The 11,743-nt window shown below is 35.7% G+C and overlaps 2 protein-coding genes and 1 non-coding gene across 5 annotated transcripts; 1 reads left to right on the top strand and 2 right to left on the bottom strand.

The window, feature by feature from the left end:
• On the bottom strand, positions 1–3,184 carry LOC7471983 (deoxyhypusine hydroxylase). The gene is made up of 7 exons (XM_002302023.4): positions 2,867–3,184; positions 2,227–2,360; positions 1,899–2,134; positions 1,675–1,813; positions 1,252–1,378; positions 513–631; positions 1–422 (listed from the first exon to the last, which is right to left on the bottom strand). The coding sequence occupies exons 1-7, from the start codon at positions 3,030–3,032 to the stop codon at positions 387–389; spliced, it is 957 nt and encodes a 318-aa protein (XP_002302059.2). The 5' UTR covers positions 3,033–3,184; the 3' UTR covers positions 1–386.
• A 2,242-nt stretch (positions 3,185–5,426) lies between these two features.
• On the top strand, positions 5,427–9,401 carry LOC7471984 (bet1-like SNARE 1-1). Of its 3 annotated transcripts, none has more exons than XM_024594961.2 (6): positions 5,427–5,550; positions 5,743–5,821; positions 7,393–7,543; positions 8,186–8,242; positions 8,321–8,380; positions 8,611–9,401. In XM_024594961.2, exons 2-6 carry the CDS (start codon positions 5,808–5,810, stop codon positions 8,632–8,634), a joined length of 306 nt encoding a protein of 101 aa, XP_024450729.1. In that variant the 5' UTR covers positions 5,427–5,550; positions 5,743–5,807; the 3' UTR covers positions 8,635–9,401. The 3 variants fall into 3 exon arrangements, with proteins under 3 accessions (XP_024450729.1, XP_002300787.1, XP_024450727.1); XM_002300751.3 differs by having other exon boundaries at positions 5,432–5,550; positions 8,525–9,401; XM_024594959.2 differs by lacking the exons at positions 5,427–5,550; positions 5,743–5,821 and adding an exon at positions 5,839–6,195 and having other exon boundaries at positions 8,525–9,401.
• An 83-nt stretch (positions 9,402–9,484) lies between these two features.
• Positions 9,485–9,555, bottom strand: TRNAG-GCC (transfer RNA glycine (anticodon GCC)). Its single transcript has one exon. It is a non-coding gene; the product is annotated as a tRNA-Gly (tRNA).
• Positions 9,556–11,743: the final 2,188 nt, after the last annotated feature.

Consider the following 11,743-nt stretch of genomic DNA (forward strand, 5'->3'; position numbering starts at 1 on the left):
TGGTTAAAATCGAATGGCTATAGCACGACAGCCCTTCTCAAGATAGTGTTTTCTCTTACATTATCATACATAAAAGAAAGCACATGAGGTTGCAAGATGGAGATGTCTCCCGCTTGTACATAAAAGGACTAAAATAAGCAATCTTTATTTTGTTACAAACTTGAACAAATCATATTCCCACGCATCAATATATTATATAATCCCTATATAAATAAATCAGCAAGGCCATGACCCTGAAGAGGACGAGTCTCTGTATGATCCATGACACTCTTCCCAACTTACGATCCCAAAAAGACTGCCTCGCAGACGGAATCCATTGACTAGATAAAAAACAAAACTTGTACCGTGTATAAGTGGTGGAGTTTGCATGAAGAGGTGCAGTTAATTTAAGCTTGTACGAGAGGGTCTTGCATGAAGAGGTACTGCAAAGATGAGAGTACCAGTCACTTCTCCTGAAAATATGTTAACAGTAAATATAATGTATTTCTAATGTTTATTGTTCAAATGCATACCTCAAATGATTTTCCTGATCTTTCAAATTCTAGCATGCTCAGAGCAACTTCACAGCTTTGCGCAACCAGAGGCTCATGATCCTTTGAAAATTCCTCAAGAAGTGCAACACTTTGCTCATCTATGAGAGTAAAAAACAATACCTATTAGAGTAGCCAGACTGAATATAGTCTACTAGTCAAGGTTAGAAGGTCATTTGGCACGCAAACATGCAGGAAAAAGAGGTGCGATGATGATTCAGTACATTGAGACAGAAAAAGGACCGGATTTAACTGCTACAGGAAACACTGCCCAGACCAGGACAGTTAAGAAAGGGAATTAGCAAGAGAAGCATAGAATCTTCACATATTTCACAAATAAGAACACAGGTGCCTTTTTTTCCTTCTCTTTTATAGTAAAAAATCTATGTTGTGTGCAATTTCATGTTTATGTAAAATGAGCAGCAATCATCACCCGCATGTAATTGCGAGGAGTTGCTTTTGTGAGAAGCATCACAAGATTCTCCCATCTCTCTTCAAACCTCAAGCAATACTTAGATGTTGATCACTACAAGGATGTTATATCAGAGCATCATTAACTTATCCAACAAAAACGTTATTCCATGCCTTTTTTTATACCATCTACAACCATTTCAGAGATTTTCAACTAGAAGAATTTTTCATCCTTTTTTGGTGGATTAGGATCGTGATCATAATAAGAAAAATCACAGGAACACAACAAAGGGAAGATCAGATGATGTACCTGCAATGGAACCAAGAGCTTCGGCAGCCTCATGTCTGACCATTGGATGTTCATTTGCATCTCTAAGTATTCTACAAAGCGCAGCGGAAGCAACTTTGTTTTGCAATTGGCCCAAAACATAAGCAACCTGAAAAATTACAGAAAAGGTATTCAGAAAACATGAAACAGCGTTTTGCAATAAAAAAATCAAATTGAAGCTAAAGAGACATTGTAGTTCCAAATAAACTCAGAAAGGAAGAACTGAGGTGCTTTTCACTAGACGCTATCTCTATTTACCAATGCAGAACACCAACCAAATATCAGAAAAGCTGAAATTTCCACTAGAATATCTACATGATTATGTACACTGTCCACTTGAAAAGACAATGTAGGACAAACCACAATTAGCATAAACATAACTAGGTTCAAGGAAGCTCAACAAACCTCATGCTTGAGCAATGCACTACTTGCAGCCAAAGAATCAACTATAGCAGAAACAGCTTCATCCCCACCATGATTCCGAAGTGCAAAAAGAGCACCGTAGCGCTCATACATGCTTCTTTTTTCATCCAGAAGAACTCCCCTTAAAAGTTAATTGAGTTCAGTCAACAACCTAACAAAATCTAGTATGTAAGGGGAAAAAAATATCAAGTCCTTAGACAAAATACCTCAGCTCATCAACAGAAGAGCAAAACGAAGCTGGTGCAGCTGGGTCAACAGACATAAAGGGTGATTTTTCTGCTACTGATGATCCATCAACATTGCTTGTAGAATTCATTTCCTCAATTCGCTTGAGAGCCAGTTCACAAGTTTCCCTAACCTCCTGAGCCGGATCATTAGTCAAACTATTCTTCAAAAAAGGAACATTACTCTCTAAGCCAATTGCACCAAGAGCTTCAGAAGCCTGAAATATAACAGCATAAACAATATGGAAACAATTAGTACCGTCAACAATATTACCAAGAAAAAAAATACTATAACTTGATGTGAACGCACCTCATGGCGGACAATAGGATGCAAAGAAAGATCATTTAGAGCTGCTTCCAGAGCAGGGATAGCTTCAGCATCTTGCATTTGACCCAACGCAAAGGCAGCCTCGTGGGCCAGCAAACTTGAAGAATCCCTTGTTGCTGAAGAGGTAAGGAGGAAAAAAAAGAAGAAAGAAAACAATTACTTAATTTACAATTTAAACTTAAAAATCAGAACTTTTATTCTCCAAAACAAAATAAACTTCATTTAGATAGAAAAACAACTGCTTAATTTACAAATTTAACTTAAAAATCAAAACTTATATTCTCCAAAGATTTTTCAGCATAGCAGCAAGTAAAAGCTATCAAACTCTTCTTGCCCATAATGTATCTAACCAACTTATCCATAGAGAAGAAATTCAACTTAAAAAAAAAATCAAAGACAGTTACTTTCTTTCGACGAGCGATTGCTGAACAATACATGCTCCAAAAACTCAAATTCCGTAATCATAATTTCTTTTCTAAGATAAGTCAGCAAAAAAAATAAAAAGAATTAAAATTTGATTCAGAAAGCCCAATCCATCAAGCGATTCATAGGACACCTTTCTCTGGCTAAGAAACCGAAACAAAAGTAAAGTTAATGACAAGCAAGAGAAAGAGAGAGGAACCGTGAATGAGGGCGTTGCGGGGTCCAGGGCCTTTGAGGTTACGGAGAGAGAAGAGAGCTCTAAAGCGCTCGTGGATAGGCTGGGTCTGGTCGACCAACCGTTCACAAAGAAATTGCTCCATGTTGGACCGGGATCCTGTTGGGGTGGTTGTGTCCAAGGAACCCATGAGATTGCAGTGGTTGTGATGGTGCTAAAAAGGCAAGGCTGCTCTGGAGTTGTTTTTGTTGCAGTGGCACCACCACGACACCCACGGAATTGTAAGAATCTGCTGCTGCCGCTTTTGCAAGCTACTTGTAAAGAGTACGATGCACTGATTTTTTTCCCTCGCCTTTGTATTAAATTATTAATAAATATAAAGAATTTAAGTTTTTTGAGTTAAAAACATGTAAAATATTATATATATATATATATATATGTATGTATGTATATAATATTTTAATGTTTGGTTTGAAAAATATTTTATATATAATTTTTTTTTATCGGTGTTGTGTTGAGATAATGATAATAATGATGAAAGAAGTGGTCGTGGTGAGATAATAGTGATGATGGTGGTGGTAACATGACGGTAATGATAAAAAGAAAGGTGGAGGTTATCGTGGTGGTGGGGTGACGATAGTGGTGGAAGAGGTGGTAGTAATGATGGTGATAATGAAGGTGAGGGATAGTAATGATATGACGATGATGGTGAAAGAGATGGTGATGGTGACAATTAAAATAGTTGGATAATATTGTGAGTGGATTACTATTCATAAAATATTTTACGAAACTTTATGAGCTGAAAATATTTCCCAGCAAATTTGAAAATCAACTGTAAAATATTTTATATTGACTTATTTTCCTGTAAAATATTTTATAAGAAACGAACATAAGAAAATATTTTTTAGGAAACGGAAATGCAAAAACTTGAAAAATATTTTCATATAAAATATTTTACGTGAAACAAATGGACCTTAAAAAACTTTGGTTTCACATTAGATCAAATAAAAAAAAAGATTGTAAAAGTGCCATGAGTTTTTTTATTTCACTTAAATTTTTTTATTTTTTATTTTATCTTTTCAAGTTGGGTTAATTTAGAATCAAACTTGATGGTTTGCTTTAACTGGCTTCATGCAAGGTTGTTGAGGAAAATTTTTGGTGTCCAGTTGATGCTCATTTTGATAAAACAATACTAGACTTCATTGATCTAGAACATTTGAAGGTTCAGGGATTGGATTGCTTGGTTTGCTTCAATTGGTTTTGTACGGGGTTCTCTTAGTGTCGAGGAAAACTTTTGACGCTAGATTAATGCTCGACAAGGTAAAATAAAATTAGATTTCATTGATTTAAAATAATTAAAGCTTCATGAATCAAATTTGAAAATGAAATAGATATTCAAGAACTGAAATGAACGAAAAAGGAACAAGTGGCTTATATAACAAGCATATCAATAGGCAAGAAAGGTTATTGCACTTGGATGCGCGCACGTGGCGATCACCAAACTACGCAAACATCCTTTATTTGTGTCGTTTGAATTGTCTCGGTGATATCTTATTTTCGAGGTGGTGTGTGGTGATGGAGGTGTTGTGGTTTGGCTCCGACGTCCCATTCTTCTTTTCTTCCCTCCGCCATCTTTCCTCTTCCAAGCTTTCACATTTGGCTCTCTCCATAGAGCAAAGTGAGCTCTCATTTGTTTTTGGATGTCATATTTAGTCATTGTTCTGTATAATATTTTTTTTTAATTTTATTTCTCAACATTGTGTTGATTTGGAATTAAGTTTCGTAATTTCTATTCATCTTGCTTTCTACATAGTTATCCTGGTGTCATGACATGAGTTACAAGTTTAACAGGTTATCATGGGTTGACTCAAGTTGTTGTTTTTTTAATTTTCATCATTCAACAATAGGTTGATTAATAACTGCATTTCATATTAATTTAATAAGTTAACCCGGGTTGACTTTGTTTTTTTATATCCTTTTTGTTAATTGATATTTTTTTAATTTTATCTTTCGATATCAAGCTGATTGAAAATTAAAAAATATATATATTTTTTAATTTGGTTTGTATGAATTTATATGGTTTTCATGATATGAGTCGCAATTTGCTTTCTAGTTTTGACGAGTGTCAATCTAACATGCCACTCTTTCACTATTTTTTTATTAAAAAAAATATTATCATTATCTTAATATATTAAAAAAGTATCATAATAAATGAAAAATCCCATATGAAAAACACACTGGAAATATCTGGGGATTTTTTTCACACTCCTTTTTTTTTTTAATTCGGCCTGAGCCTGATTTATACCATGTCCTTGTGTTTCCTGGACTTTTGTAATCAGGGAAAAGCCCGTAGTTTTACTGAATCTAGGCCCTCTCTTGCAATTTTTTCCCTTTTGGAGGATAGTAATAAACAGGGAAAAGTATTTTTTTCCCTTTTGGAGGATAGTAAAAACTCATCGCAGGTCTCAACTCTCAACCATCAATCTGCTCTGCCTTCCCTCCATCAGCATCACACGGTCTTTACCCTCCCACGTGCACATTTTTTACCCTCGTAGGCAAACCTGCGGGACCCCTCCCACAATTTTTCACCGTTTTGACCATTCAATCCTTCTTTGCCCTATAAAATATATAAATCCCAAGATACTGCCCCCCTCTTCCTTCCCCATCCACTACCTGCCGCAGCGTAAATTCCTGTTTCCCTCCAAAAGGTAACGTTTCGTGTAGTTCTCTCCCTCTTCACCATCTCTTACTTTCTGTGCTATTCCTTCATTATAAGATCTTGATTCTCTCTCGCTTTCATTGATCATCAATCTCTTCCAACTCTATGAATCTCAACAGCAACTCTAACTTATAATCTGTAACCATCACAGTTAGATCTAATATTTTTTCTCTGGCTGCAGCATTTTCAAAAGCTGAGTAAGATTGTTGCTACAAGAGAAGGTACACGTTCTGTGATCTTCTAGCCATGAATTCGCGGAGGTTAGTTAGTTAGCTATTCCTACTCTATTCCCCCCCCTTTTCCTCTCAAATTGATGCAATTGAACGGTATGGATGAGTGATCGAGGGAGGCTCTAGGCTTTTGTTTGCGGAGTAGCGGCGCATGTTTTTTTCAATTTAAACGAACCTTTTCCTTCTTGAGCTTGTCAAAGTGGCTCATACATTGTGCCGAGTCATATTTAATTCTTGTACCAGCAGCAAGTCTGTAATGAGGAAAACAAGTGATCTCTGTCTCCTGGACTTCGATGACACATATCGCAGACATTTATTTATATCAGTCCTTCCTGCTCTAATCTGTTTAGCTTTGGTGGTGAGTCTGTTCAGAATGGTTAAACATGCGATGCATCTATGCATTGGTATGTGCAAACTGCCCCATACTAGCTTGTACTACTCTACTCTTACTTGCATGTCCCTGATGTGATCCCATAAAGATTTTCCCAGTAAAATCACTGGAAGAGCTTAGCTGCCATAAAACACTCTTCTGATTGTTAGAATAAGGAAAAATTACACCTCAAACATCACTTTGAATATGCACCATAGTATCTGATCTAGCACGAGGCCAGTGGCAATTTTCCAGGAGTCATTTTTTTTGTGTGATGCCATCAGCTGTAAAACTCTGTCTGATAAATTCTTGAAGATGTAACTGGTTTTTTAGGTTTTTTTTTCTGGTTTCTTATTGTCTGATAGCTAGGATGTAACATAGATGCTTCACTTGTTTAAGAGTTTTGGCCTAGGATAGAAAGTCCTTTAAATATGGTATGTTATCACTAACTCTGGTCACTTGGGATCATAAATTTTACCACTCTCTGTCTCTCTAAGGTTACCCTCATCATTGGTAGCAAGACACTGTCCACTTTTGTTCTTTCAGGTTTGCTTAACAAAACTAATTTATTCCTGCACTTACCTAATGCCACTAGGCGTGCTGTTACAAAAAGCTCTCCAGTGTTGTCTAATACATTAAAAGGTTTGGTTCTAGATAATGCATCGACTTTGTTTGTGGTAGTGATGAAAGCCTTCCTGGATTGAACTCTGATCAAACTTATGCCATGGAGAATATGTCTTGGTGTGAGATGGTTTTCCACAACATGAATTTCAATAAAGTGAGTGTGCTGATATAAAATCATTCTGTAACATGCTTTACATTGTGTGCCCTATCCAACACACTCATGAAAACATGATAAGATATACACTGCTATTGTATTTATTAAGTTTTTGTTCCACCCTTTTGCTTACCATAAGTTCTCCTTTTGATTTTGCATTGTGACACAAGTCATTGTTCTAATATCCTCGTCAATCATGAAAAAGCTATGCATTTCTGGTGGTTCTGGTATAAGTGAAGACACTTGTTATTAGTTAAGCATGATACAATTTCTTCGAAAAATGATTATGGAGACTGAAACTTAACTTGATCTATCAACTACCCTCCTAGTTTACTTGAGTTACTCCTAATATTAGTGGAGGCTGCCCATATTTATTTAGTTAATGTGTACTGTTTGTGCCTTTGCGGCATCAACTTGATTTTTGGCATCTTACTAGAATCCTTTTCTGCGCAGGGATGTTCGTAACAATAGGGCTGCTCTTTTTGATGGCATTGAGGAGGGTGGCATCAGAGCTTCATCCTCATACTCCTCCCATGAGATTGATGAGCAAGATAATGAAAGAGCTTTGGAAGGGTTGGAGGATAGAGTCAGTCTGCTGAAGAGAGTGAGTTTCCCAGCTAGCAAAGTAGGCTGTCAATCAATTGATAAGGGCATGGTAGTATCGTTATCTGGCTAGTTTATGCTGCTTTCTGGATGTTGAGACCCGGAAACATTAGTCTTTGTGGTTGCAAGGCTTCTTTGAATGTTCCTAATTCGTGTTTTCCTGGATTTCAGCAATCTGAATGCAAATGATGAGAGTATTGTAGTGTTGTTAGTAGGCTACTTTATGCTGCCATTTCATTGTTGAGACCTAAAAACATGAGAGGGAAAATAAGTGAAAGGTTTGCCTTACCAGCTGTTGTAGCTGCAAAGCTTCTCATAATATTCCTAAAGTCTTGTTTTCTCGGGTTTCTCAACAACCTGAATTCAGTAACTAGCCTTTCTTGGAAATCATCCTGTGTCTGAGGAAGAGCAGTTTATGATCTCTAAATTTCATGTTAGCATGCCATACCTATGTGATGAGCTTTTTATTCAGTTCAAATTTCAAATTGCTAGCTGTTGAAAGCTTACCCAGTATCTGGAATTAAAATTAAAGCTGGAAATAGTGTCCTGCTGGTAGAATTCATATAAATTCATATGCACATGAATTACACTTCTTGCTTTAGTAAAATATCCCAACACATGTTAATATAAGTTAATCATGCAGCTGTCAGGAGATATAAACGAAGAGGTGGACAGCCATAATCTTATGCTAGACAGAATGGTATGTATGCTGCAGCACGAGCTTACTTTTCTTGTTTTGTTTTTGCTGGTAAAATAATCTGATATTGTTCGCATTTAGGGCAATGATATGGATTCTTCCAGGGGAGTGCTGTCAGGAACCATGGATCGCTTTAAGATGGTATGTAGATAACTTGATTTCCTTCTTTTGCTTCTCATAGTAATTGCAGATTCAACTCTTTTGGGTTTCTTTCTTACACATGTTTTCTTGCCAAACACCTTTCATTTAATGGCCGTGTGACTGATGGTTAGTTGTTTTACTTAGGTATTTGAAACCAAATCAAGCCGTAGAATGCTTACACTCGTGGCGTCATTTGTGGTCATATTCCTAATTATATACTATCTCACTAGGTAATATTGCTACGATGGATTTGATACAGCTGCTGGCCTTGTGTTAGAACTGGGAACACCCCATTTTACATGCTCACTGTAACCAATGTCCCTGTATGTGATATACTCTCCCAGGCATGCTTTGTGTAAAGATTGTTCCATTTCTTAAAACTGTGTTGAAAGCATGGAATGGATGTAAAGTCCTCGCACCGCACCCCTTGTTTTTGTTTTCCGTTGCGTTATATCAGCCAGTTGCTTAATCTTTTGAGGTAAATATCAGGCCGCAAAGTTCATGCAAAGCTTCATCGGACTTGTCTTGGCTTTGCTAAAAGCAGCTTTTCCACCTGATTACTACTTTCTGGACTCCCATACCCTGCTGTCGCCCTTTTAGCCTGGGCATTGTTTAGGCCAACCAGAAGCTTTCGTTGAAGCCGGCAAAATCATGACTCACTAGCAGCATGAAAAGCAGCTGCATCCCTCCAAAGAGCAATTAAAATGTTAGTTGGAATTGTGAGGTGTGTAATTTGGAGCCTGGTCGTTGTCCCACGGCGTTTTTGTGGAAATTCATGACAATGTCATAATCAACAAGATATGAGTGCTGGAGGTAAAAGAAACGAGAAGATTTTGTCTTTCCTTGTGTTATAAAACCAGGTGGACGTATTTCAAGCAATAACTCCCAACTACTCCGCAACGATTACCGCCTAGTTTATAGAGATATACTCAATTGGTACTCCAGTCTTCATCATCATACATCACCATCATCTTACGTCTTCAGTGGTTGGAAAATGAAAAACGACCCATCATTTATTTAATTCAATGTCATAAAAAATCAGCTTAGGCATGGCTACGGGGGATGAAGTCATAAAAAGACAACGGGAAAACCTCAAAATTAGAATGCACCAGCCGGGAATCGAACCCGGGTCTGTACCGTGGCAGGGTACTATTCTACCACTAGACCACTGGTGCGTTTTGATGAAATCTTTTCCGTTTATATGTATATATATCTCATACATCTTTTTTTGATAATACCTTTATAGGTTCGAAATTCAATCATTTTGGACTGACCCCTTGGGAAAAAATACAACGATTTTACCTACATTTCTTGGTGACAGTAATTTTTGCTCAAGAAAAAACACATGCCAGCACAAGTTTATCTCGATAACTTTGTTGTTCTAAAACTAGTATAAATTAGATTTTTTTTAATCAAAATAACATTGTTTTAGATTTTTTTTAAAAAAAACATGTGTCCTTAATGTACTAAGGTTAAAAGGAGAAATTAAAGAGAATGAAACTGAAATCTTAATATATAATAACGAAGCGTATTAATTAAAAAATAGATTTAGAAGATAATTCCTGAAAAGTTGAATGACTATTTAAAAAAAAAAATGGTTATATTACAAGTAAGATAAAAAAATAGAAAAAAACATAATATATATATATAAAAGAACAACTGAATTGACAACATGTATTTATCCACTTTCAAAAATACCTGCACTTGCTATAAATGAGATGAGGTCGATCGTTACCATTATAGCTTAATTCTTACATATTTGATTACTATATATATATATATATATATATATATATCTTTTTTTAGCAATTCTATTCCAGCTGGGGATAAGATGGGTATGTTAATTTGAGACTGATTACTTACTCTAGCTAGCAAAAGACAGGAATGATCAGTTCCTATCATGATCTTATATCACGTATGCCAGTGGTTTTTTTTTTTTTGTTTCTTTGTTTATTTCATGATTTAAATATCACATGAGAACATAATTCCAAAATTAATTTGGTATAGCTAGGTCCAAACAAAAAGACACACACACACACACACACACACACACACATATATATATATATATTCTAGACCTCATCTGGGTGTAATTTGGTGACTTCTGTGTTATGCATTTAGATTGAGAATTTGTGATTTAATTGCTCATAAAGGAACTCCATCTTCATCGGGAAGAATGAAACTCACATACAACCATGCATGTGTCAAACAAAAACCAATTGCAAACAAAATTTTAGTAGCTACAAAGTTAGAGAGGACATTAAGTAATAATATATATATATATATATATATATATATATATATATATATATATATATATATATATATATCCTAGAGTACATTCTAAGAAAACAAAAATTATAGTAAGAGAATTACTGTATTATTTCAATCTAATAACTTTAGTTATTAGGTGAGATTCTAAAATATAATTTATATTATTTTCTAACATATCTCCTCAAATGAAAACTCTTTGAGCTTGAAACTTGCATAGACCCACACTACTTTGTGCTTAATTTTATCAAATAAATAGGGACGATCAGATTCGAACTCGTGACCGCTTGGTCATCAAAACTTTAATACCATGTCAAAGAACCATCTCAACCCAATAGTTTAAACTATTAGGTGAAGTCTCAAGATATGATTTATATTATTCTCTAATATTTACACTACCCTTTCCGACCTTGCTATTATACGCGCGCACATACACACTAGCATATTGGCCCGCACTCCGCAGCGGGTCAATAACAATTTTTTTAAATTTTTTTTTTAAAAATGAAGAGTATAGAGAATACATTAAGTGTCTTGGATCTAGCGGCAACCCAACGCTATTGGATCATGTTGAGTAGTAAGACCCGACTCTATTGGGTCTTGGTGGCAACAGGATCCAACGCTAAGAGAAAAAAAATTCAACCAACCCAATCTCAAATGAAAAAAAATTATCATCACCCAACTTTTGTACAATATAAAAAGGTCCCACCAATTTATTTTCTCTTTACCGTATGAAAAAAAAATTAAATAAGAGAAGAAAAAAAAATCTAAAAAGGCAAAAAAATAAATTTGAACAGCAGTGGGTCTGGCTGCCAAGTTAGACCCAGCACCTATTGGAAGCGATTTGAGTTTGACTGCCCAACCAGACCCAATAGCTTTTGACACATAAAAAAAAAAACGCCCCACAATAATATTTTTTGACTAAAAAATATCAAAGACAACGCCCCCATATATAGCGCTACAGTATCATTTACAGTATAAACACTCTATGTCTACAATGCAATGAGTCTATATCTACAATAAATATACAATATTTTTTCAATGTCTTTTAAAATATAGTATAATATATGTGTGGTGGTGAGGGGCTCACACCAA

This window comes from Populus trichocarpa, chromosome 2 (assembly GCF_000002775.5).
Source record: "Populus trichocarpa isolate Nisqually-1 chromosome 2, P.trichocarpa_v4.1, whole genome shotgun sequence".
NCBI lineage: Eukaryota > Viridiplantae > Streptophyta > Magnoliopsida > Malpighiales > Salicaceae > Populus > Populus trichocarpa.